Source organism: Muscardinus avellanarius (assembly GCF_963383645.1).
Source record: "Muscardinus avellanarius genome assembly, chromosome: 19".
Taxonomy (NCBI): Eukaryota; Metazoa; Chordata; class Mammalia; order Rodentia; family Gliridae; genus Muscardinus; species Muscardinus avellanarius.
This window is the reverse complement of record NC_137805.1, coordinates 967719-993869: the sequence shown is the minus strand read 5'-3', so window position 1 is coordinate 993869 and position 26151 is coordinate 967719. Positions and strand designations below refer to the sequence as shown.

General features: G+C 43.7%; 1 protein-coding gene across 2 annotated transcripts in view; it reads left to right on the top strand.

Moving 5' to 3' along the window:
- The window catches only part of PCSK2 (proprotein convertase subtilisin/kexin type 2), a gene marked incomplete at both ends in the record, with an annotated part of 308819 nt that overhangs the window by 139731 nt on the left and 142937 nt on the right, over window positions 1-26151 (top strand). For both annotated transcript variants that reach the window (XM_080716067.1, XM_080716066.1), the window contains one exon: window positions 22059-22172. In XM_080716067.1, coding sequence (XP_080572193.1) covers window positions 22059-22172 — 114 coding nt within the window. The remainder of the gene's footprint in view (window positions 1-22058; window positions 22173-26151) is intronic.

Genomic DNA, 26151 nt, shown 5'->3' with positions numbered 1-26151 from the left:
CTACTTACCGCAGAGTAGCAGAATGCTACTTTCCATCAGTTGGAGAGACACATGTCATAAGATAGAAGCCAGGTGCATGGTGTTGTTTCTTCAAGCTACTGTGTTATATAAGCCTAGTCACTTGAATCCAGGCTAGCAACTAGTTGAATGCCATGGATTGCTGAGACAAACTGCCAGCATACTTTCTCCAGGCTCCTCAGACCCACTGCTCTGCTTCTGTCCCCAGTGCTGTGCAAATGTTGCTGGATAGTAGGGGCTCTCTAAATGGGCAGAGATATTGATTTTCTTGTCCTACCTTTCTGAAAGCTCTTTGATTACCAGGTGCTGAGCAAACATGGGCACATGGCAGATCACAGAGTAACAGATCAAGTCAGGAGAAACAGAGGCAGTTGTGATTTCCCAAACACCAAGCTGGTTAAGTATCAGATACTCCTTCCCCCCCCCACAAACACAATCACACAGGTTTTATATTGGAAAGTGCACACCAGTGTTCACATTTCATTATTTGCTGATTGATAATCCAGCTGGCCCACATGGTACTGAGTAGTATCATGGAAGAGATTTCTAACTGATCTGTGGAAATGAAACTCTAGCTCTGTCTAAAGATAGCTGACTGTAGGCTGTAATGAACTGAGAGTTCATGTCAGGGTGGTGCCATGCATTTCAGAGGAAGGTGTATGTGTCAAGTGCAAAGTTGATTATATTCTTGGAGATGATTTTTTTTTAAAAAAAAGGTCTGTCCTCACCTGTCTTTAGCAACAGATAAATACAGATTAAGAAATGTCAAAAAAAAGAAATATCTGGGCTTCTTTGTCCATAAAAGATAGTTAAGAAACCACTCATTAATCCTACGTTACTACTGACACCCACACAAGAAGAGGAGTGGTTATCTTTGCCCAGAAAAATAGCCAGGGATGGCCTGGGGCAGTAGAAGGGAGGCAGATTGGAAGTCACTGCAGCTCACACCACTGGGGAGAAATCAGTGACTGGAACAGAAAGGGCATCCCCAGGACTGGGAGCCATTTATTTCCAATATGCAATTCCAGAAGGTCAGTACAGTGCCAGAGAACTTGCCTTGATGAACAACAAAGGAGAATCCCCAGAGAACAACACTTTTTCATGGTTTGTTCAGATTTTCTGAATTTAAGTGGATTTTTTGTGCTTTTATTGGTGCATTATAGTCTCACATCATAATGTAAATCATGCTGATAAAGACATACATGCTCATGCTCTTGGTGCCCTCCATTTCCCTTTCTCTCAATACAGATTGACATTGGTATATATTCCTGTGTATTCACATAATCTATAGTCTTCCTCCATTCCTACCCACCATGGCTCCACTGAGGTTTCTCATCATCATCTAGAGTCTCTTGTATCCCAATTACTCCCTTTCCTGTACATATTAAAGAAAACATATGACCCTTCACTCTCTGTGATTGGCTAATCTCACTGAACATAATGTTCTCCAGGTCCTTCCATTTTCTTGCAAACGATGCAATTTATATTGCTGAGTAGAATTCCATTGTTTGTATTTTCCATAATTTTGTAATTCATCTGTTGATGAACCCCTAGGTTGGTTCCATAGTTTGCCTATTGTGAACTGTGCTGCTATGAACATGGGAATGCATATATTACTGTAGTTCCCTGGTTTCAACCCCTTTGGAAAGATGCCCAGTTAGTGGTATGGCCAGATCATATGTGAATTTATTTCCACACTGATCTCCATAGTGGCTCGACTGACTAGTTTGCAATCCCATCAACAATGTAGAAGAGTGCCTATTTCTCTACATCCTCACCAACATTTATTGTTATTTGACTTGATGATTGTCATTTTGATTGGGGTTAGATGAAATCTTAATGTAGTTTTTATTTGCATCTCCCTGGTTGCTAATGATATTGAACATTTTTTCATGTATCTATTGGCCATTTGTATCTCCTCTTTTGTAAAATGTCTATCAATTCAGTTTCCCATTTCTTGATTGGGTTGTTTTTCTAGTGTAAAGTTTTTTAAGTTCTTTGTTACTCTAGATATTAGCCCTCTGTGAGAGAGATAGCTGGTAAAGATCTTCTCCCATTCTGTAGGCTTTCTCTTTAGACTCTTGTTTAAGTAGATTTTTTTTTTCTTTCAATACAATATGATGAAAACTGTAAGCCAGGCATGGTGGCACACGCTTGTAATCCCAGCATTCGGGGGGCGGAGACGGGAGGATCGTTGTTTCCAGACAGCCTCAGCTACTTAGTGAGGCCCTTCGCAACTCAGTGAGACCCTGTTTCAAAAATAAAAAGACTAAAAAAAAAAAATAGGGCTGGGGGTGTAGCTCAGAGATACAATGCCCCTGGGTTCCATTCGCAAAAAAAGAAAGAAAGAAAGAAAGAAAGAAAGAAAGAAAGAAAGAAAGAAAGAAAGAAAGAAAGAGGAAGGGAGGGAGGGAGGGAGGGAGGAAGGAAGGAAGGAAGGAAGGAAGGAAGGAAGGAAGGAAGGAAGGAAGAAAGAAAGAAAGAAAGAAAGAAAGAAAGAAAGAAAGAAAGAACTGTAGCAGAACATGTGCAGGCTCAGTTTGGGGTTTTTGTAATGATTGGGGGGGGGGTCCACAATGAGACAAGTTTTCCAAACTCTATTCTTAGAGAACATTTTCAGTACCTGCTTTGAAGAATATTCATTTTACCCCTAACTCAAATTAAGAACAGGATGAAGCAATTTCATTAAAAACCAGATGGTGCACACCTTTAATACCAGCTACTTTGGAGGTAGAGGCAGGAGGATTTCAAGTTCAAAGCCATTCTGGGCAACTTACTAAGACCTTGTCTCAAAATAAAATAAAATAAAATAAAAACGGCTAGAGATTTAGCTCAGTTGCAGAGTGGTTGCCTAGGATGCACAAACCCCTGGGTTCAATTTCCAGCACTGCTGAAAAAAGATAGAATAATAAATGAATAAATAAAAACTGGAAAATAAATTTGGCTTCTTTATCCAATTTCTAGAAGGAACAAAAAGAGAATGCCACCTTGTCTTATAAGTCATTTATTTTATTTTTCCAAGGATGAATAATAAAGTTGTTTAAAAGCATGGGAGAATCCAGGAGTGGTGGCATACGTCTGTAAGCCCAGTACTTGGCAAGCTGAGATATGAGGATTACAAGTCCAAGGCCTAGTGAGACTCTCAACAACCTAATGAGACCCTGTTTCAAAACAAAAACAAAAAAACAAACTTTTTGGTGGTACTGGGGGTGGAACCCAGAGGCTTTCTACCTCTGGGCTATACTCCCAGACTTATTTTATATTTTATTTGGAAACAGGGTCTCACTAAGTAGCTGAGGCTGGCTTCAAACCTGTGCGATCCTCCTGTCTCAGCCTCCCAAGCGCAGGGATAACAAGCGTGCACCACCACGCCCAGCAAAACAAATTTTTTAAAAAGATATGGAGGTTTAGCTTGGAAGTAGAATGCCCCTGGGTTCAATCTCTAGTACCTAAAATAAAATAAAAATTAAAACTTTGGAAAGGTGTGTCTAAATGTGTCTGCATAAGATAGGATCAGGCCACATTGGGACTCTGGCCAGCCACTGTCACCTGCCATGCATTTTGGGGTTTCCACACCTTGGGTCTCTCTGGCTCAGGCTCTTTCTTCTCAATGGAAACTTGTTTTTTGTTTCTTATTTTTTACTTTTTGGAATTTTTGTTGCTATTTTTGTTTTATAAGAACTTTTTATACTTTTATGCATGCATTGTAATTATACATCTTAGTGAAGTTCAAAGTCATACAAACAAATATGCACACAGGTCTTGGTTTTGTTTTAAGGTGGTTTTTATTTTTTAGCTGGATGTGGTAGTGCATGCTTGTAATCCCAGTACTTAGGAGCCTGAGACAGAAGGATCTCAGGTTGGAGGACAGACTCTCATCAACCTAGTGAGACATTAGGGTTGGGGTGTAGCGCAGAAGTAGAGTCCCACTGGGTTCAATCCCCAGTGCAAAAAAACTGATTCTTATTTTGTCTATTTTGTCAAGATCATTTTAAGAAGGTAGCAAACCTGAAGCTCCCCTTTCTCCTCAACATATAATTTCACTTTTAAAAAAAATCAATAAATACATTGCTCAACTAGTATATATTCTGAGCCACGCACCTTTAGGCAATTTTGCCTTTGTGTGAACATCATGGAGTATAACCATCTAAACAAAGATGGCTACGATATCATTAGGTGATGGAATCTTATGGGACAACTATCATGTCTGTGATTCATCATTGCCCAAAATGTTATTTCATACAGAACTGTATCTGTTAACTTTCTACCTTGTACCTGGCACTTTCAAGAACTCAGAAACTAAAAGATTAAGGGCTCATACCCAGATTGAGGGCTGGTACTGGAGGACATCATTGTTATTTTCAGGGAACTTGGGGAACCTTTGGAGGGTAAATAAATCCATTTCATTCATAGAATGATTTTAAAATGCTGCTTGTTGTCATTCAAAGGGGAAACAATCTCAAAATGCTACTGTAATCCCAATACTAGAGAGGCTGAGACAGGAGGATCTCAGGTTCAAGGCCAGCTTCAGCAACTTGGTGAGACTCTTAGAAACCTAGCAAGACACTGTTTCAAAACAAAAATAAAATTTTTAAAGGGCTGGAGGTAAAGCTCAGAGGTAGATTCGCCCCTGGGTTCAATTCCCAGTATCAAAAACAAAACAAACAAAAAATGCTAGTGATAGTTGAATTTCAAGCAGATCAATCCTCCTTAAAATTCAAGACACTACTATCAGAAAGGATACAAGAATGCTAACATAGCATTCTGCTTCTGAAATGATATTTCTGAACTCAATCAAGACAGGCCATGTATTTTTTCATTAAGAACATTTTTAGGGAGATCCATTCAACAAAAAACTTAGCAAGATTCTCCTGTAGAAGATTTCTTGGAGATACCTAGCACTTTTTAGCTTTCACAAGATGGTTTCCTCTTAGAAGTGATCGAATTTCACATTGTAAAACGAAACGTGATGTAGCTTTTTAAAATGCTGATGAGGCACAGGCAAGCTGGAGACTTTCATTTGCATATCTAACTGTAGGATGATTCAATTTGTGCTTGAAAATGAGGGCAAGTAAATGGAAATCACATTCCATCAAAGGATAACAGTAGGCTTGTCCTGAGTGGAAAAGATGGTAGAAGAGATGGTATGAAAATGCCTATAGCCACATTCTATTATGGAGCAGAATCATTTTTTCTTTTCTCTCAGAATGGAAAAAAAAAATTTTCCCACAGTTCAACTGAACTGTCCCCCAAGGAAATTACAGTTTAATGTCAATACAACATCAAAGTGCAAGGAATGCCCTGTGGTCTGCTTTCTAAATGACTGTCAGGTTCAATCAATCCATTTGGCAAAAAGAGTTGCCAAAAATAATGATGGCTGTCATCAGGGACTATAGTAGCAGATATCGAGTCGTTTGGAGAGTGGTTTATGGCATTGATATTTTGGCATAAAAACATTGAGATGTGGGTTAATATGCTGTAGGCAGAAGACACATGGGTCTCACTAAGTTGCTACAGCATGGGCCACCATGCCTGGCTAACCCTTACATCTTAAGCAGCTCCTAGCCTTTCCATCACACCTTGAGTCTCTTCAGCTGAGGCTCCAGAAATAATATTACAGAGACAAGCCATCCTACTCTGCCATCTCCAAATTCCTGACCCACATAATTTGTGAATAACATGAAATAGTTGCTTTAAGCCACAGCTTCCTGGGTCAATTTGTTATGCAGCAAAAGCAGCTGAAACTCAAACACTATGGCTTGAGTAATACTAATTGAATCTGCCATTTAGTGTTGGAGAGATGGCCTAACCCAGTTTGAGTTCTTTATTCCTTTATGTTTAATATTTATGTTGTTTTGTTTTATCTGCTTGGATACTTTTCGGATTTTATTCCATTGCTGCAATTCCATTGCAATTTCGAATTCCATTGCTGCAATTCAAATATGCCCTGGACTAAGGCTGAGTAGAGACCTAATGTTATTAATATTTCCCAGAATGTGGTGAACATTCCAGCCTATCTATGTGTTTTGCATTGTTTAGTACCGTAGTTTTTTCGTTTATCGTTGTTTACTTTTCAGGAATATTGTTAGGAGCATTCCCAGGCTAAAGAGCTGAATCCACTAGTACATTTGGAATACTGAGTTCAAGCTGTTCCCCTACTGCCCCTCTCCCATTATTCCTGCTCCAGTTCTAGGGACCAGCAATGAAAGTCAAGTAACCTTCTAATTATGGGTAGACTACAAGCTCAGTTTAGTATAGATTACAGTGGATACTGGGAAAACGGGGTGTCTTGAGTTAATACTTTGGACCTCTAGGTCTTAGTGTCTAAAAGTCAACATTTGTCTTTCTGAATATCCATGCAACCCAGCCCTACAATGTGTTCCTATTATGTAGGAACACCTGCCTCTTCTCAGGCCTCAGAAATGTATAGCTTTCTAGATATAAATTCCTAAGCAAGGGGTCTGCCCAAAATGCTAGCATAATAAACACAAATAGGGCACAAAGTCACACCTATTTCCCCTCCTCCTGAGGCCTATTAGTAAAGAGGTATTGAAACTTCTGAAGAAAGAGTACACAGTCAACTTGGAGATAGAGTCACCGCATCCCCAGTGAAGTATTATCTGATTTCAGACCTTTCCAATTTCACATTAGTATTTGGTACTGAGAAAGCGCTTAGGAACATTTCCATCTCCCAAACTGTTAGAAAAAAGAAGGGACACGGCTCAACAACATAAAGAGAAAGGTTTAATGCAAGCCTTGGAGGAACTCTTACTTGGCAGAAAATAAAGAGCCACTCATAGAGACTAGGGTGGTGTTTTTATGGGGTGACGGCAGGGGAAGGATTACTTCATAGAAGACCTAATTGAGGACTAGTATGGAGAGATGCTGATTGGCTCAAACTGGTGCAAATTTTCAATCCTTCATTAGCACATTGTGTCATAAGATGCCATTTGCAGTTGGTATAGTGCAAAGAGCAAGTGTCAGGTACCTCCCTGGTGGTTGGTGGGGGTCTAGTGGAAAGCACTGTCACAGGTATAGAAGGGTTTGTTCTTTGTGGGGTTTGTTGTTGTTGTTGTTGTTGTTGTTGCACTAGCTCAGAAAAGAAAAATTATAGCAGGCTGCTGCAGACTGCCTCCTACATTTTAAACTCTAGTTTATTAATGGAAAGGGACACTGTTTCTCTCTAGCTACTTTTTGTTGGCAAGGTGATAATTGTCCTAAGGAAGGGGAGAGGTTCTTCTTTGAGTCTAAAGGACAGCAGCCTCCACTTGCTTTAGATCATTGTTTGGGAGATTGCAATTATGTATTCAGTCAGGAATCTCTAGAAGAGACTTACAATGTATGGTAAGAACATCTTCCCGAAGACAAACATACCAAGAGGAACCAGGAAGGGAGCAAGCCATTATTGGAGGGGAGACCATGGTCTCATTATAGCTCTTTTGAGGATGTCCTTTTGCCTGGTGTTAGGTAAAGGAGCAGGGAGAGGTTTTTTGGCAATTTAGCAAGCAGAAGACAGGGTGCATAGGAGTTTATGGTCTTTAGTGGTAAGATGAATGTAGGGTTTGAGGATTATTTCATCAGGTTTGAAGGGTTATTGGGGCCCCATAATTGATCCTTGAGTGAGATATGAATAGGAGTATGGTGTCTGGCAATGACCAGGTGGTCGGCTTGCCAGACCTGGGATTTAATAGAGGAGGATTGCGGGGGTTGCATTTCCTGCCTGCATTGAAAGTTATAAGGATGGCTTTGGGTCAGTCCATCCAACCAGATGGAGGCCCCCAATTTATTTAAGAGTTCTCAACCTAATAGAGGAATAGAACAACTGATAATAACACAAAAGAGTACAGAAAAGAGCAGGCATCTGCAGGGGGTGTTCCTCAATGCCCTGAATGTGAATTACAGGTACAGAGGGTGAAACAAGGGGACCCCAAAATATAATCAGCACAGAGAAGTTAGTCCAGTATCCAGAAGAAAATAGATTTGCTTACCAGACACCATTCCAATTACCCCGGGCTATTGGACTCATTTGTTGTGGGGGCCACAGATCCCAGGCAACATCAGTCCATGGCTAGAGCCTGAGTGAGTCAAAGTCATTGGTTGGTGGACATTTTGATGGAGGACAAGATGGGTCTGAACTGGCCCACCGAGGGTCATTCCCACTTTTAATATCTCATTGGTCACAGAGAGGGCAGGCCTGAGTGGGCAGACTGAGGATGGGACAGGGGCCCAGGGGCCCTGAGGAGCTGCCACTATTGGCTTTTTGTTCCTGATTAGAGACAAGACATGTGGAAGCTTAAACCAGCATTTCATATTTAGGGTGGAGATATCTCTTCTTTGGGGCTCATTGTCCATTCTTTCTATCATCGAAGACCTTGATGGTGGCATTGAGGAGCTTCTAGCAGGGAGTTAAGGAAGTATTCTCAAGCCTTTTTAGCTTTTTACACATATCTGGAATTGATTGAGTGATGAAATGATGGTGCAAGAAATGTTGACTATCGTCCAGCTCAGGTTTGAAGTTTATATATTATACCATGGCCTCAGTTAAGGGAGAGAGGAAAAGGGCCAGGTTATCTGCTGTTAGGGTGGAGGTTTGGATAACGTAGAGGGCTTACCAGGTGAGATTGAAGAAGTAGGTGACCTGGAGAAACTCTTTATGAAAACTGGAAGGATATTTAAAAAGAATCATCAACATGGATGAATTCAGAGACAGACATTAAATGAAACATAGACCAAATGTTCTCAGCTCTTGTGACCTCTCAAAGGGGGAGGATGGGTCTGGCAGTGCAAAGTCATGTATGGGGAGGGGAAAGAGGAGGCAGAGAGTTGGAGTCTGAATGAGAGGCAGGTGGTCAGGGTTGGAGTCTGATTGAGATGAAGGGGATGGGCTATAGGGCTGGTGAGAGAAGGATTAAGTGGGGTGCAGGGGGTAAGGTGGGGGTTTATCAGCAGGTCATAGGAGGGGTGATATCGGGTGGTGTGGAGATCTTGGGAGGGGTGATTTAGGAGTAGAAGAGTCTGGGAAGGGGCAAAATATTTACAAAGACAGGACTTTCCTTTCTCTGGGATTCTGCCTCTTCTTTTTTTATTTTATTTATATGTGGAACATATTGAAAATGGTATACATTTAGACTGTGCTTGGTGCCCTCTCCCCCCCTCCCAACAATGAGTGTCCAGGTTAACCATACTATATTCATACTTTTACATATATTTGGATGTAGCTCCTCCATTAATCAACCTCAGCATTCTTTCTCTCCTATATCTGGAGTTTCTCTGGAATCCCCAATGTTCTCGAGTTTGGGCATATTAGAAGAAAACTAATATAAATTCCACCTTTTTTTTTTTTTTTTTGGTGGTACTGAGGGTGGAACCCAGAGGCTTTCTACGTCCAGGCTATACTCCCAGACCTATTTTATACTTTATTTGGAAACAGGGTCTCACTAAGTTGCTGAGAGCCTCACTAAGTAGCTGAGGCTGGCTTCGAACCCGTGCGATCTTCCTGTCTCAGCCTCCCAAGCACTGGGACTACAAGCGTGCGCCACCACGCCTGGCTATAAATTCCACCTCTTCTAAAGCCTCCAGTTTGAGTTAACTTTCTCAGCCACTGGTATGGATGCTACCCTCTCCCCTTAAACTGCTGGTCAGCTAAACTCTTACCCTTTCACTACGGCAGCTAGCTCTCCTCTTTCCTCAACCTGGTTACACAACTGATTTTTTTCAACTTACGAATCACATTTTACAGCTGTACACCAACCAGTTCTACCTGTTGCTGGCAGCCTTATTTGCTGAAGCTGGATTTGAACCCCAGGTCCTCCTGTCTCAGCTTCCCAAGTCCTGGGATTACAGGTGTGCCATCATGCCTCGCTAGTCGACCTGTTCTCTTCCCCACATCTCCCATTTCCCTCTCCCTCTCCTCAGGCCCCCTTCACTATTCTACTCTCTCCTCAATTCATGAGGTCCCTTTTCTTGCCCTCTTTCTAACTTCCACATATGAAAGAAAATAAACAGCCCTTGATTTTCTGAGTCTGGCTGATAGATGAGCGTATCATTGTGAATTCTATGAGGAGAATCATAGGAGAGAGAAGGGGAGGATAGGTGAAATATGGAGGAAAAACAGAAAAAAGTAATGGTGAGCACATACATGAATGTGTCTCTATGAATCTCACTGTTCTGTGCAGTTACAACACTCCAGTAAAAATTACAAAAAAAGAAATAACACTGACTTACCTTTTTACCACTCATTAAGTGCCCCCTCATCAATACTTTGCCAGCTAATAGCTCATCCCATAATGTGGCTGTTTTGTTTCTTTTCCCTAAAAAATTCTGGGCTCTCTATCTCCATCAAACTGCCTTCCTTTCCACACAGACCTCTTCTACAGAATTTACCAAAAATCAGCCTCACTTTCCAGCATGGCTATCAGCTCCCTGCCTGCAAGTGTTAAGCAGAATAATGACTTTCCCACCCCCAAAGATATCCATGTCCCAGCCCTAGAACCTGTGACTCTGTTTATATCACACAGCAAGGGGAAACTAAGGCCATGGCTGGGGTTAAGATTGCTAATGAAGTGGTTTTAAGATAGGAGGGTATCCTGAAATTGCCTAGATGGGCCCAACATAAGCACAAGCATCTTTATAAGAGGTAGTAAGGATGAGCCAGGCATGGTGGCGCATGCTTATAATCCAGAACTTGGGAGGCTGAGTCAGGAGGATTTTAGGTGTGCAACCAGCCTCAGCAACTTAGTGAGGCCCTCCGCAATTTAGTGAGACCTGGTTTCAACATAAAATGGGGCTGGGGTGTAGCTCAGAGGTAGAATGTCCCTGGGTTCAATCTCCAACACCAAAAAAAAAAAAAAAAAAAAGAGTAAGGGTGCTGCCATACAAGAACAAATAACAAATGTGACCACTATTGCTGCCTTTGAAGACAGAGCCAGAAGGCCATAAACAGGAATGCAGGAAGCCTCTAGAGGCTGCGAAAGGCAAGAACACACACTCTCCCCTCCCCCAGAGCTTCCAAGAGTAACACAACTCTGCTGACACCGTAATTTTAGAATTCTGACCTCCAGAACTCTAAAAAAATAAAACTCAAAGAGAAACAAATTTTATTCTTTTAAGGTATTAAGTTATTGCATCCGATGTAGAAAGCTGAGAAACTGCAGAATGAAAATGTGTTTCTCCTGGTATTTTTCAAAGGGCAGACCTGAGCCTAAGGATGGTTCTGTGCCTCACAGGAGTGTTATTGCAAAGTCCTCCATTCTGCCTCACCATACGGTGCTGGAGCTCATAAACGCCTGCCACTAGGTGCTGGGTGTATAAGTAGAGTGCAGTAAGAATCAGTGACTCTGACCGTTATCTTTGTTGGTGTTTTGTCAATCGTGGGCTGCTTAGCTTGATGTATAAATTGCTCTCCAGCTGTCCAGTACTGAGGATGCTTACCCCCCAGCTCCCAGCCCCAAATAGTTCACACATATGTCGACTGCAGTTTCAGTACACATTTCTTTTCTACCATGGAACTGTTTCAGTGGCAACTAATGAAATGCCAATGGGAGGAGAGAATCGACAAGGCTGTTGACGAAGGGGCTAACCTTTGAGGGAGATTAAAAATAGATGCCTTTGCAGAAGAAAGAATTGAGGCTTGAGCCCTCCCTTCCCTTTGACTCTTTAGTCCTTATCCTCATTGGAAAAGTAAACCTTCTTTTGCATTTATTCATTTAAGAAAAGGGGGTGGTGAGTTTTCAAGAAACCATTTGCATTCTGTAGCAGACTGCTTTTTATGTTTGGGCCCCCTGAAAACATATAAAGAAACCATCCTGAAACCTTAGTTATAGCAAATAAATGACTGGTGTATTCCTCCATGCTGGAGAGAGGCCCAGCATAAAGACTGTGTCTGGAAAAGCAGACCCTGGGGCTTCCTCCCAGTACCTTCTCACCTCCTTTGTATTATCCCTTCCTCTTGTGGCAACCCCAGTCTACGCCCTGAATGCTTTGTTACTGTTCTCTCCCAGCTTGCAGAAAACCACCCAAGACTTGCAATATTATCTTTCCAGTAAGCGTACGCCCCTTCCTTGTGCCAATATCTCATCGTCATCCAGGAAATCTGTCTCATTAGTGAGCTTGTGCGCCAGGGCGGGTAAGCGAGAACACCTGGAGATGTTGTTTTTCCCAGAGGACTTGCTTTCCAAATCTTTTAAATAGAGTCGCAATCAACCTGGATAATGAATGTTTAAAATTAAAGCTTAACCCTTCATGGCTATAATACAGTCACTGGGCCCGTGCTCAGGGGAGAACTATAGGAGGCTTTCCTTGTACCCTTCAAATTATTTTGTGTGCACTATCCTAAACACTGTCCTGATTCTTTCCTGATAGAGGAAATGGATTTCATGGATACACTGTTCATTATAATTAAATTAAGAGTATATTTCATAGCTCCTAACAAGAAAAGTTTAGTTTACCTGATCCTTGCCAATAAGCATCATCAATATGCTGTGTGATAGGTTTAACAAACTTTGTAGAGAAAGGGCTGGAAAGCAAATGTTTTAGACTTTTCTGACCACCTGATCTCATTGAGACAACTCAGCTTCACCATGTGTCATAAATGTAGCCATAGGTTCCAACCAACATTAATGACAAAACAGGTGGTGGCTGTGCTGGTCAAATCCCTGCTCTAGAGGAAGAATGCATGACTCAGAGAACTGGAGAGACCTACCTCATGACATGCGCAATGAGAAGCCAGCCATGCCAGGGCCTGGCACTGTCCTTTGTGAATCTAATACTAGCACTTGCGTACTGCATTGAGTTTGGGCATTATCTTCAGCCCTCAGGAGAGTTGTGACTCTGGGCCAAATTGACCATTTTCCACTCACCACTGCTCTTCATCACACACAGTTGTGAGGCAGCAGCTGGAGCTGGGGTACCATCATAAGCCTATGGTCGTAGCAACAAAATCAAGGTAACTGGCTGATGGAACCAAGCCAGGCAACCTTAATGCTACTGATTCTCTTCCATGAAGCTTACCAGCCAGAAATAGCAGAATATAGTGAAACTGCAGTATATCCTCAGAAGGATTCATCATGCTTTCCAGAGGCACATTGTTGAGCCCTCCCTCCTACAAAGACCAGAGACTAGGCGGCCCAGACACCTCTCCACCCAGCATCCTCTGGAATGTGTACACTATTATGGTGAAGGCTTTGCAAGATGAAGCTTCTGGAATTTGTGTTCCTGTGAGGTGCTGGGGTAATTTTTTTCCCAGCCAGGGCTGTGAGCATTCTCTCTGAGAACCCTGCTGGCCTGACTTCCCTTTTCCTCTAGGGCCTTCTTGAGGAGGTGAAGACTCAGCTGGTGCGCCAGATGTGAGGATGCCAGCTGGCCACAGCTGGAGCAGAAAGGAAAGAGCTTCCTTGTCCTGCTCCTTTCTGCACCCGATCCTCTTACTCTTTTCCCATTTGTCTTCCCAGGAGCCTTCTTTGTTGCAGTGAGGTCCTTCCACCCAGCTGTGATGGGCAATAGCCATCCATGGGCCCAGGCAGTCTATCTTGATTTCTACACTGTGTGTGTAGCCAGAGCTATTAGTATGTTACAGGAACTCAGCCTCGCTTTACCTCTTTTCTTCACTAGCCTCTCAGGGCACCATGTCATTTGACATGCGGGGGCATCTCTGGAAAATAGTCCTCTGCAGTACATCCCAGTCCAGCCAGCCCTTCCTCAACACCTGACATAGTACCTATAAATATTCTTTAATCCCCCCAAATACAATTGCTAAAATTTCCCCACCACTCCGGCAACAAGAACAAGAGCGAGTTCAATTTCAAACTAAGGCACAACCACAACCACGCTATTCAAGTCCCAGCAGATGTGGGAGCTGGGGTTTGTGCCCTAGTGGCATGCTCATTGGTTCCCTCTGCACTTTGCTCCACTGGAAACATCTTTTACTCTCTTCCTTAATTGTACTGATTTATCTCATGGGATCCTTGTAGACTGAGCTTTAGATGATAGATAGCAATTTGCTAATATCTTGTCACTGAGATGCAGTGACTGGAACTGTGGTCAGAGGCACACAGCCATATCCTCTCTTCGCAATTGATCCTTGTCATTCTTGCAAGATGGGCAGACCTCTCTAAATGAGGGCAATCAATAACTGTGTCTTCGGCCACGATTATGGCTTAACTCAGAGTCGGTGAAAAAGTTAAGCCGTGTGATTTGCACATAATTAGGCTTTCTGAAAAGTCATACCTACCTGCTCAAGGAGGAAAATAAGCATCCAGACTCCCTGACTGCTGGCCACCTGCTTCCCCTCCCTGCATTTGACCTCTCTGGGTCATATCTTCCCCCTCAGACCTCTCTCTTCCCAAGTCTCTGTCTGGATCTTGACAACCAAAGCCAGTCATCATAGTGAAACAGATGAACTAGAATGATGGAGCCTGAATGAAGTCCTTCCTTCATCATCTCCCACATCACTCCCTGCGTGGCTTGGGGGGATCCTTTCTTGATGACTCATGCTCAGCCCATCAGTTCAAACACTGGGACTGTTCCCTTCCTTGGGAAGGCAAAATAAAGAAGTGGAGCCCCACAGTGAAGCCCAGTGCAAACTTAGACTTGGAGTAATAATGGTGTCTCGGTGCAGTTTCCTCTGTTCTAACAATGTCTTGCTCTAGAGAGAAACGGTGACAATGGAAAATCACAGGCAGGCACAATTCTGACTTCAACTCTGAGTACAAAAGAGTTTTAGGGATATGATAACCAATTTATTTTGCTAACATTTTTGTTTTATTTTTTCCTCATTTGCAAAAGCAAATAGCATTTATTTTCTTCATTTGCAAAAATTGCAGCATTCGGGAGGATCGCGGTTCATGGACAGCCTCTGCTTTTTAGCGATACCCTTCACAACTCAGTGAGACTTTCTTTCAAAAAAAAGTAAAAAGACTAAAAAATAGAACTGGGGGTGTAGCTTGGAGGTGCAATGCCCATGGATTCCATTCCCAGTGCCGCAAACAAAAAGAAAAAAAATAGGAAATAGAGTTTTTATTTGGGTACAGCATAGATTTGCAAATTTGGAGATGTAGGTTTAGTCAGAAATAAAGTAAATGTTTTATCCAGGAAAGAAAGACTGATTAGATTCTTTTAAAAGGGGAGAAAATAATAGAGTGATGTGAAATAACTTGTGTTTAACAATTTTCAATTAGCTCTATTACACAAGTTATTCTGAACAACTTTAGATTGATGCTAGAGGTCTGTTCATACATTAAGCTATATGTAGTTGGTGCCCAAGGGCTATCGTGAGGATTTATCAGAAAGCAGTACATCTTTTGCAATAGTCAGTAGGTCAGCAGAAATTCTGTGGTTAGAAATTGTTGGAACATGTAGTCTTGTAAGCATATTCTTTCCAAATAGCATTCTTTACGTGTGTGTGTGTGTGTGTGTGTGTGTGTGTGTTTTACTGGAGAGTAAACCCAGAGACATCCTACCCCTGACATACACCCCTAACCCTTGTTTAATTTTTTTTTAAACAGGTTTTTGCTACGTTGCTGAGGCTGGACTCAAACCTATGATCATCCTGTCTCAGCCTCCCAAGTACTGGGATTATGGGCATGCACCACCACGCCCACCTCCAGATAGCATTCCTTATCTGAAATTTAAAGAGTGAGGAACTTGTACTTGTGAAACAAACTGCAGCCAAATGTGATCTCTGAGGCTCTCGGAGAAACATTACTTTCTCTTGACCATCTAATTTTTATTTCCATGGGCACTCGAGGTTAGGACATCAATGTATCTTTCAGGGTACAATTAAACCTATAACAATGCTAATTAAAATAACTCTTAGCCAGGTTCAGTGGTACACATCTGTAATTCCAGTACTTGGGAGGCAGGGACAGGAGGATTCCAGGTTTGTGACCAGCCTCAGCAAGTAAAACTCTCATCAACCCAGCAAGACCCTGTTTCAAAATAAAAATAAAATAGAGCTGGGGGTTTAGCTTGGAGGTAGAATGTCTCTGGGTTTACCAATACCAAAAAGAATTTTAGTGGTACAGAAAATAATGTTGCAGCCAGGCGTGGTGGTACACTTTTGTAATCCCAGCATTTGGGAGGCTGAGACAGGAGGATAGCAGGTTCACAGCCGGCCTCAGCTACTTAGTGAGGCCCTTCCCAACTTAGTGAGACCCTGTTTCAAAATGAAGAATAAAAAATAGGGCTAGGAGTATAGCTCAGAAGTGAAATGCCCCTGGGTTCAATCTTCAGTACCACAAAAGAAAAAAGAAAAAAAGAAGGAAGGAAGGAAAGAAGGAAGGAAGGAAGGAAGGAAGGAAGGGAGGAAGGAAGGAAGGGAGGGAGGGAGGAAGGAAGGAAGGAAGGAAGGAAGGGAGGAAGGAAGGGAGGAAGGGAGGAAGGGAGGAAGGAAGGAAGGAAGGAAGGAAGGAAGGAAGGAAGATAATATTGCAACACAATCAACAGCATTGTGAACAAATCAGAAGCAAAACCTAAGTTCAGGCTAATGCAGGGGCATTTATATTAGGGTCTGTTAAGGAAATGCAATAGCAGAGGACCGCACAATCCTGCAGCAATGGGACTGGGTTCTGAAGAAGAATGCCCAAGTTCTAAAAGACAAAACCGTTACTGTGCAGGTTGTTTTGCACAAATTACAGGGCACATGCGTTTATAGATCCAAAAGTCCTCTAGGTATTGCTACTCAGCCTACTGTTAGTCCCGTGTGAGTCAAAAGCAAGCATAGGTCAGGACATTGTGGTTTCTGTGATTTGGTCCAGTTTTAAATATTTGGTTGAAGCCGGGCATGGTGGCGCACGCTTGTAATCCCTGCGCTGGGGAGGCGGAGACAGGAGGATCGCGCAGGTTCGAAGCCAGTCGCACTGGCGTAAGAGACCCTGTTTCAAAAATATAAAATAGGTCTGGGAGTGTAGCACGGAGGTAGAAGGGCTTCCAGGAACCCCAGTACCACCAAAAATTAATTAATTAATTAATTAAAATAAATAAATATTCGGTTGAAGATAGACATAGTGGTGCACGCCTGCAATCCCAGTCTGCGGGAGGCTGAAACAGGAGGATTGCAGGTTTGAGGACAGCCTCAGCAATATAGCAAGATTCTCAGCAACCTAGTGAGATCCTGTTTCAAAATAAAAAATAAAATAGGCCTGGGGTGTAGCTCAGAGGTAGAATGCCCCTGGGTTCAATTCCCAGTGCCATAAAAATAAAACTCCCTTTATAGTTTTTTGACTCTCTTTGGGGGGCCATGAACCAAAGTGCAGCCATCTGATCACAGTTCACAGCATTGAGTATTTTCAGAAATATGGTAGTTTTGTGTTTAATGTTTATTTTCTTGTACTCACTTCAAGGGGAAAAAAATGTTTCCCGCCTCTTTGAAGGCACCTGGTTCTCCTTTCTCCTGGCCCCTCCTCACACAGCACGTTCAGTGCTAATTAACAGCTGTTTAATTATCATCTCAGCAGGGAAGTGATGATGGTTCAGGTCTTTGGCGAGTTCTATTCCTGGTTAAGCTGTCCCAGATACTGGAAGGTTGACAGTGTTGCCTGCCCTTAGGGACAAGCAGTGTGTCTTAGTGGAAAATTCTTAGCATTTACAATGGGCAAGCTAATGAATCTGCAATGTTTTTACATATTGGACAATGGTTTTGAAACCTTTGATCCCTCCCACTCACCATTTTGTTCCTAATGTAGTGTAACTGCCTTGTTAGCTGTAACACTATATGCAAATGTGCAGGGATATTTTCTGCTCCCTCTTGGTATGTTCCATATTGTAGACAGAAAATACTTGTTGAGTGAGAAATTCTCAGTTGAGGAGAAATAGAAAGGGTAAGGGGTGGGTAGATTTTCTTAGGTAACATTTGTGCACATATGTCAAAGTAAGGTAAAATCTGAGCCAGAATTGTAGATGATCTACCTGTTCATGTCCAATAAAATAATACCCAGTTACAAGTACTCCTCTTTTCCTTCTATACATTATTATATGTTTACTTGTGCACAGGTTTGTGTTAATGATCCAATTTGGGAAAGCATTCTGGAACTAAATGCTGACGTTAAAGGTACACTATCTTTGAGAAGGTGAGGAAGCTATGATGCCTCTCCTTGAGACTTGCACCTGTGTCCTTGAGATCACATCTAAATGGTAATAGCCAGAATCATTAGTGAAATGTCAAAACTCGGGACAGAAAAAGAGAATGCATCAGGTGGACTTCAAGTTAAAATGTAAGGAATATAGTTTTAGCACTCACAAATATTTCTCTGACATTAAGGCCTTTACACAACATAAAATGTTAACAGTGAACTCTTCCCCAGAGGTCTTTAAAAAATAGTTTATAACCTCATCTCACTGGTCATGCATGGTAGTCTCAATTATAATAGAAAACAATCTAAGTGATCAATAAGAGAGAGTTGTGTGAACTACAGCGCATAACTCTGTGGATGTGTATAAAATAGAACAGGATGGCTATGCTGTTGCAAATTAAAACTCTTATATAATCCCAGGAGGCTCCAGATTCATGACCAGCCTCAACTCAGTGAGGCCTTCCGTAACTTAGTAAGACCCTGTTTCAAAATAAGAAATAAATTAGGGCTGGAGGTTTAGTGCAGAAGTAGAATGCCTCTGTGTTCAAGCCCCAGAACCACCACACACACACACACACACACACACACACACACACACAAACACACACACACACACACACACACACACTAGTGAAGAAAGAATATGAGTTGGATTGAACTAGAATCCAAGAAAATAAAACAACAAGGCCACATGGTATTATTATGACTAAAACTGTTCTCTGGTTATTTATATGTAAAAGTTCTAAAAAGAACATATATTTAAAGGTGTGTGTCTCTCTTGAAGTACAGCTGTGATCTCCACTGAGGACAGGCAGAAAAATTAATAAATCTGAAAAGCTTCCTCCAGTCTTAGGATAAGTAAACTCCTGAGCTGAAGAAGAGGTATCTAGAGACTACAGCATTCCACTGGTTTCCATTAAAACCTCATTTATGGAATTAAAAAATTAATTTTATGAAAATGAATTAAAGCCATCTTTTCATTAGAGTGTACTTGGACTAATTGGATTTGGAGTGACTGCAGTAGCCATTCCTGCTCTGTTGTTTAAAAAGATGAATTCTTAGCCAGGCATGGTGGCACACTACTGTAATCCCAGTACTTGAGAAGCTGAGATGGGAGGATTGAAGATTTAAATCCAGCCTTGGCAATTTAGCAAGACTCTTAGCAACTTATCTAGACTCTGTTTTCAAATAAAAAATAAAATCAGGCCGGGGGTATAGCTCGGAGGTAGAATGCCCTGGGGTCTCATCCCCAGTATCACACACACACACACACACACACACACACACACACTGAAATCTTGTGTAAGTCTTTTTGTTTTTATGCTGCTAAGAAACAACACAGAGAGAAGAGTTTTTCCGATCTCCACAATGAAGTTGCTCTTGTTTCCTGAAGAAAAGGTGCTATCTCAAGTAAGTTATTTATAACAATAAAACCCATTTGAGAAGCCCTCTGTGGAAACCAGCCATGCCTCCCTTTAACGAGCAGAACAGATAAAGGCCTCATTGTAGGACCAAAATGGGAAGAGGCAATGTCTTCACTCAGGATCCTTCTTTCCCAAGCTGAAGCTACACTTTTGCTTAACTACTCGTTTCCACAGTAAATGGTTTCAAGAGAAGCATCTTATAAATATCTTTCCAGCTTGAGAACTAGAGAGCATGTGTATGCACATGTGTATGTGTGCATATGTGTGTGTGTTTGAATTGAAATTTACCTCCAATTCAAATTGACAACAGCTGTGTCCAGATTGTTTTTGCCATTATTCTAAAAAAAAATCACTAACATATTTTCTAAGTACTTCACTCTTTCTTTGGAGAAAATTTTGTTCAAGCTGTATCTCAGTGAGTGAGTGTCCCTTCTTCAAAGGCCCCCCAAGAACTCATAGAGCCAATGGCACATCTAACACTTCTTCTTCATGTGCATAGAGTGTCTGGTGGTTATAATTTTCTGGCAGGTGTGCCCAAGCCTTCATGGGTAGGTGTGTGACCAGAGGAGTCCAGGATGGCACGAGAGGGAGGAGTCTGGAGCAGCGTCTTCACTCTCCCTTCCTGCAAGCACTCTAGACTCACTCCTGCCACCTGGCTCTCATTCCGTGTTAGTTAGAGGGCTTGGTTTGCTTTTGGGAGGGGGTTATATTGGTGATTGGTCTCAGGGGCATTCTACTTCTAAGCTCCACTCTCAGTCCTTTTTAATTTTTATTTTGAAACAAGGTCTTGCTAAGTTGCTAAGGGCCTAGCAAAGTTTTGGCCTTAAACTAGCAATCCTCCTGTCTTAGTCTCCCAAATATTGGGATTACAGGTATATCCCACCATGCCCAGCTCTGTTACCAGTTAGAGTTCTTGATTACATGCAAGGGAAATGGATCTGGATTACTTCCATATTATGAAATTGTGGACAGAGCTCATGCATACTAGGAGGCAGTAGGATCAGCCTTGGAAGAGCTTCTGTGAGTGTGCAGCAATGGTAGCCTGGGTCTTCTGAAGGGAAAGTCTCATGAATGAACTCTGGGGTAGACAAATTCCAAGGATTCCTAAATCATCTTGTGAAGATTCAAATTCTAAGAAATAGATAGTTGAGGAACCCTCACCATCTTTATAGCAGGCCGGTGTCTAGACTTTTCCTTCCACCAACCCAAAACCCAGTGAGCTTAAGAAAGTCCCCAAATATGCTGGGGTAACTGAGAAGAAAAATGAATATTGGCCGGGCATGGTTGCACACACTTGTAATCCCCGCGCTTGGGAGGCAGAGACAGGAGGATCGCACAGGTTCGAAGCCAGCCGCGCTGGCTTAAAAGACCCTGTTTCCAAATTTTAAAAAGTATAAAATAGGTCTGGGAGTGTAGCCCTGAGGTAGAAGGGTTTCCAGGAGCCCCAGTACCACCAAAAAAAAAAAGAATATTGGACTACAAAACTAATAATAATAATAACAGCAATGAGAAGAAGAAGAGGAGCAGGACAAGAAGGAAGAGGAGGAGGAGGAGGAGGAGGAGGAGGAGGAGGAGGAGGAGGAGGAGAAGTAATCTAGCACACACCTTTGTATATACATGCCTAGTCCTGGAGTCTGACCTGCTTAACTGGCCATAGCTATTGGAGGAGGAAAGACACAGCCTCGAGGCTGCTTAACCTAACTCAACTCCCAAGTCTCATTTCCATCGGTGACCTCAGGGTCCTGATGCCAAAAATGAAATGCCCATAGGAGGACAGCAGCACCATCCATGAATTGGTTTTCAAAGGTCTCTCACTTACTTCCTTCTGGAGCTTTGCCGTGGTACTTGCTGGCTCTCCAGTAGGTAGCTTTGGTTTTGCTTTTTGGCTTGGAGCTTCTTTGGCTGATCCCCAGATATGATAAACAGTACTGTTCAACAAATGTCAACACTGGGAAGCCTTTCAGAAATAAGAGCTGAGCCATGCAGTCTTCAATTTCATTTTCTCCCTCCCAAATTCATGTCAATCTCCTTTCCTAGTAGGAATTTTCTGCTGTTTTTCTTTATTTCACTGAATGACCCCTGCCACTTTTATCTTCCTTGAGATAACTATTCTCAGTCTAATCCTTATTTTAAGGAAAATCACTTTGAGCCATCATCAAGTTTTCTTTGTTCAATACAACCACAATTAAATGCTTTTGGAAAATAATTATAAAGTGATAATCTCTACAAAATGTACTTTTGCTGAGAAAAAAAACATTATATACAAACAAAATTTCAATCTGTGGGCTGCCAGGCATAGTGGCTCACACCTGTAATCCCAAAATTTGGGAGGCTTAGACAGGAGGATCACAAGTTTGAGGCCAGCCTGGGCAACTGATCAAGACCCTGTTTTGAAGAAAAAAACCAAAATTTAAAAAAAAAATACAGATGGGGCAGAAAACCACTGGGTTTAATCCTCAGTACCACTAAAATATTTTTTAATTAGTGGAATGAATTTCAGAAGGGGTACTTGGGTTGCTACTTGGGTAATTTACTATTACTGTCATTCCAGGTAAAGCTGGCCTTGCAACAGGAAGGATTTGACCGAAAAAAGAGAGGGTACAGAGACATCAATGAGATTGACATCAACATGAATGATCCTCTTTTTACCAAGCAGTGGTATCTGGTAAGTGTCTCTGTTATTTCTAACACCTCATATGTTGAAACTGTATAAAAGACATGCTTCTATTTCCTCATTGAGATGTTAGCCAGCATCTGGTTTGATGCAAGACTCTGTGCCTCCTATATGCACTGAGTTTCTATTGGCACCAGACATCCTGCCCTTAATCCACTTTATTCTGGAACTGCTAACTAGCATAGTCCAGAGACTACAGTATCAAAAGCAGCATCTCCAATGCTTCCTTAAAAAATGGCAGAAAATCAGTTCTATGAGGCCTAGTTGATGCACAAGTTGAGGCCCTGAAACACAGTCTGTCAGTGAAGGAAGTATTTTTTGGAGTCACCCTACGGTACCTGATGATATATATAGATTGTTTGGATCATATTTAAAAGGAGATGGGTAGCCGGATGTGGTGGCGCACGCTTGTAATCCCAGTACTGGGGAGGCTGAGACCGGAGGATTGTGGTTCGCAGCCAGCCTTGCTACTTAGTGAGGCCCTCTGCAACCTAGTGAGACCCTGTTTCAAAATAAAGAATTTAAAAAAATAAGGGAGAGCGGGGCAAGATGGCGGCGACCACGGCCACTGAAATAAACTGCATTCCTCGGAGAAGCCCTGGACACCCGATTTTGGTTTAATACCTGATTGGGACAACTTAAGGAGACATTTCCAGCCATAATTTTCTACATAGAATTCAGGAAAGAGAGTGGATAATGGCAGAATTAGAAGCAAAAGGACAATGAGGCGCCTGCCATGCAAGAAAAGTGATATCTGGAAGAACACCCCAGAAGAGATTAGACAAAAGACCGCTTCAGCCACATATGCTGGGGACTCTTAACAGCACACCTTGTAAGAAAAATAATCCTGGCTTGGTGGAGGGTGCCCGGCAGCGCGGGTCCCGGCAGCGCGGGTCGGGAAGCCGAACTGTATGTCCCTGCAGCTCAGCGCAGGGATAGGAAGCCCAGCTGCATGCCCTGGAGCTCAATCCATGGACCTGAAGCCCAGCCAAGCGTCCTGGACGGGAAGCCCAGGTGCGCATCCCAGGAGCTCAGCGCATGGGCAGGAAGCCCAGCCGCGTGTCCTGGGAGCTCAGCACAGGGACAGAAAGCCCAGCTGCAGGTCCCAGGAGCTCAGCGCTCAGGCGGGAAGCCAGGCTACCACCACTCATGCTGGGGAATTGGGGACAACATGCTGTGTGAATAAGGTGCTCGGAAAAGAACCCAGAAGACTGTGGCAGCGGCAATGGTGGTTAGTATTGGGTAGAGGCAGAGATTCAATCCAATCTGCCTCATAAGTTTAAAGAAATACCCTCAAATGTATACTGCTACTACCGCATAAGCTCAGGAATTCTGGAAAACAAACTGTGTGGGAAAGGTGGTCAGGAGAAAACCAAGATGGCAGTTGAGGCAGCAGCGGCGGTGGTGACCGGAATTTGGAGGGGCAGACAGATCCAGTCCAGTCCACCTTGAAATTTTGAGGAAATCTCCCCAAAAGTAGACTGCTCCTGCAACACATGCTTTGGAATTCTGGACAACATGTTAAGTGGTAAAAGTGTTTGAGGAGTTTCAGAGGGAGTCCTGCGTAGTCGGAAATGGGCCACCATGCTGCATGTTCTTGGAGTCGTCAGCCCTCATAGCCACCACGCTCCTCTGCGCAGAGTAGGAGGCCAGGGTGCATTAGGAGCAGCAGAGCCTGCTCTCTGAAGTGAAGCTGTGGACCTCTGCCTTTGGAAGGAAGACAAAATTCATTGACACTAGGTATTTGGGGTCACAGCTTTCACAAAAGACATATACTGTTCTCTCATATTAAAAAAAAAAAAAAATTGAAGAACTCCGGGCAAGGTGACGCATGCTTGTAATCCCCGCACTTGGGAGGCGGAGACAGGAGTATCACCCAGGTTCGAGGCCAGCAAGGCCTCAAAATGCTTCAAAATGAAAATATATTTTAAAAAAATAGGTCTTCAGGAGTGTAGCACAGAGGTAGAAGGGTATCCAGGAACCCCCGTACCACAAAAAAAAGGTAGAAAAAAGGGAACATCTGTAGATGACCTCCTTATAGTTACAGAGACCAAAGCCCGATGCACAGCAAGGCCAGTGCCAGGGCCTGGGAGACCAGGCTAGAAGCCTGCCAGGTGGCTAGGCCAGTGCAGGGGCCAGAGAGGCCAAGATCAGAGCCTGCCATGAGGCAAGGCCAGTAATGGGGCCTCTGAGGTAGGGATCAGAGCCTGCCAAGGGATGAGGCCTGTGTTGGGGTCAGTGAGGCTGGGATCAGAACCAGCCATGAGGCAAGGCTGGAGCTGGGGCCTCCGAGGCCAGGATCGGAGCCTGCCAAAGGGTGAGGCCAGTGCTGAGGTCAGCTAGGCTGGGATCGGAGCCTGCCATGAGGCACGGCCGGTGCTGGGGCCTTGGAAGTCGGGATCAGAGCCTGCCAAGGGGTAAGGCTGGTGCTGGAGCCAGCGAGGCCGAGATTGGGGCCTGCCATGAGGCAAGGCCAGTGCTGGGGCCTCCGATGCTGGGATCAGAGCCTGCCGAGGGGTGAGGCCATTTGCAGGGCCAGTAAGGCCGGGATTGGAGCCTGCTGTGAGGCAAGGCTGGTGCTAGGGCCTCCGAGGCCAGGATCAGAGCCTGCCGAAGGGTGAGGCTGTTTCCAGGGCCAGTGAGATTGGGATCGGAGCCTGCCATGAGGCAAGGCCAGGGCTGGGGTTTCAAAGGCCAGGATGGGAGCCTGCTGAGGGGTGAGGCTGGTGTCAGGGCCAGTGAGGCCAGGATCTAAGCCTGCCATGAGGCAAGGCCAGTGCTGGGACCTTCAAGGCTGGGATCAGAGTCCGCTGAGGAGTGAGGCCAGTGCTGGGACCAGCAAAGGCCGGGATCGGAGCCTGCCATAAGGCAAGGCTGGTGCTGGGGCCTCCGAGGCTGGGATCAGAGCCTGATGAGGGGTTAGGCCGGTGTCAGGGCCAGCGAGGCTGGGATCGGAGTCTGCCGTGTGGCAAGGCTGGTTCTGGGGCCTTGGAGGCTGGGATTGGAGCCTGCCGAGGGGGTAAGGCCGGTGCCAGGACCAGCAAGGCCAGGATCAGAGCCTGCCATGAGGCAAGGCCTGTGCTAGGGCCTCTGAGGCTGGCATCGAAGCCTGCTGAGGGGTAAGGCCAGTGCTGGCAGTGAGGTAGGGATTGGGGCCTGTCATGAGGCAAGGCCGGTGCTGGAGCTTCAGAGGCCAGGATCAGAGCCTGCCGAGAGGTGAGGCCAGTGCCGGGGACAGCGAGGCTGGGATTGGGGCCTGCCATGAGGCATGGCCAGTGCTGGGGCCTCCAAGACCGGAATTGGAGCCTGCCTTGTGGTGAGGCCAGTCCTGGGGCCAGCAAAGCCAGAATCGGTGCCTGCCATGTCACCACATGGCTGTAGCTAGAGCCAACTAGGCTGGGATAGGAGCTTGCCTTAAGGCAAGGCCTGTGCTGGGGCCTCCGAGGCCAGGATGGAGCCTGTCATGAGGTAAGGCCAGTACTGGAGCCAGCAAGGCTGGGATTAGAGTCTGCTGGGTGGCCAGACTGGTGCTGGGGCCTTCAAGAGTGGGATCCGAACTTTCAATGCAGCATACACAGAGAAATATCACAGAAAACAAAAAAAAAAAAAAATCAGATAATTTCCCTAATATGCAAAAACTAGGAAGAAATGGGTAACAGGAGGAAATCTGGTTGAAGAAGGGGCCATATAGAGGAGCAATTAAGGTGACCAATCAGAGAGAATGGGATGGGGAAGATGGAATCTCTTTGCAACACATGATGTATGTAAACATATATATCAAAGTTAGTCACTAAATCAAGTATGGGATTGAGGGAGGGGGAGGGAGTGTGATGGGGATTGGATGATGTGTGCTTGGAAATCCTCACAAGTCTTGTATTCCATTGTGATGTTTGACTACAATTCACCAATAAAAATATATTATACATACATACATACATACATACATACATACATACATAAAAATAGGGCA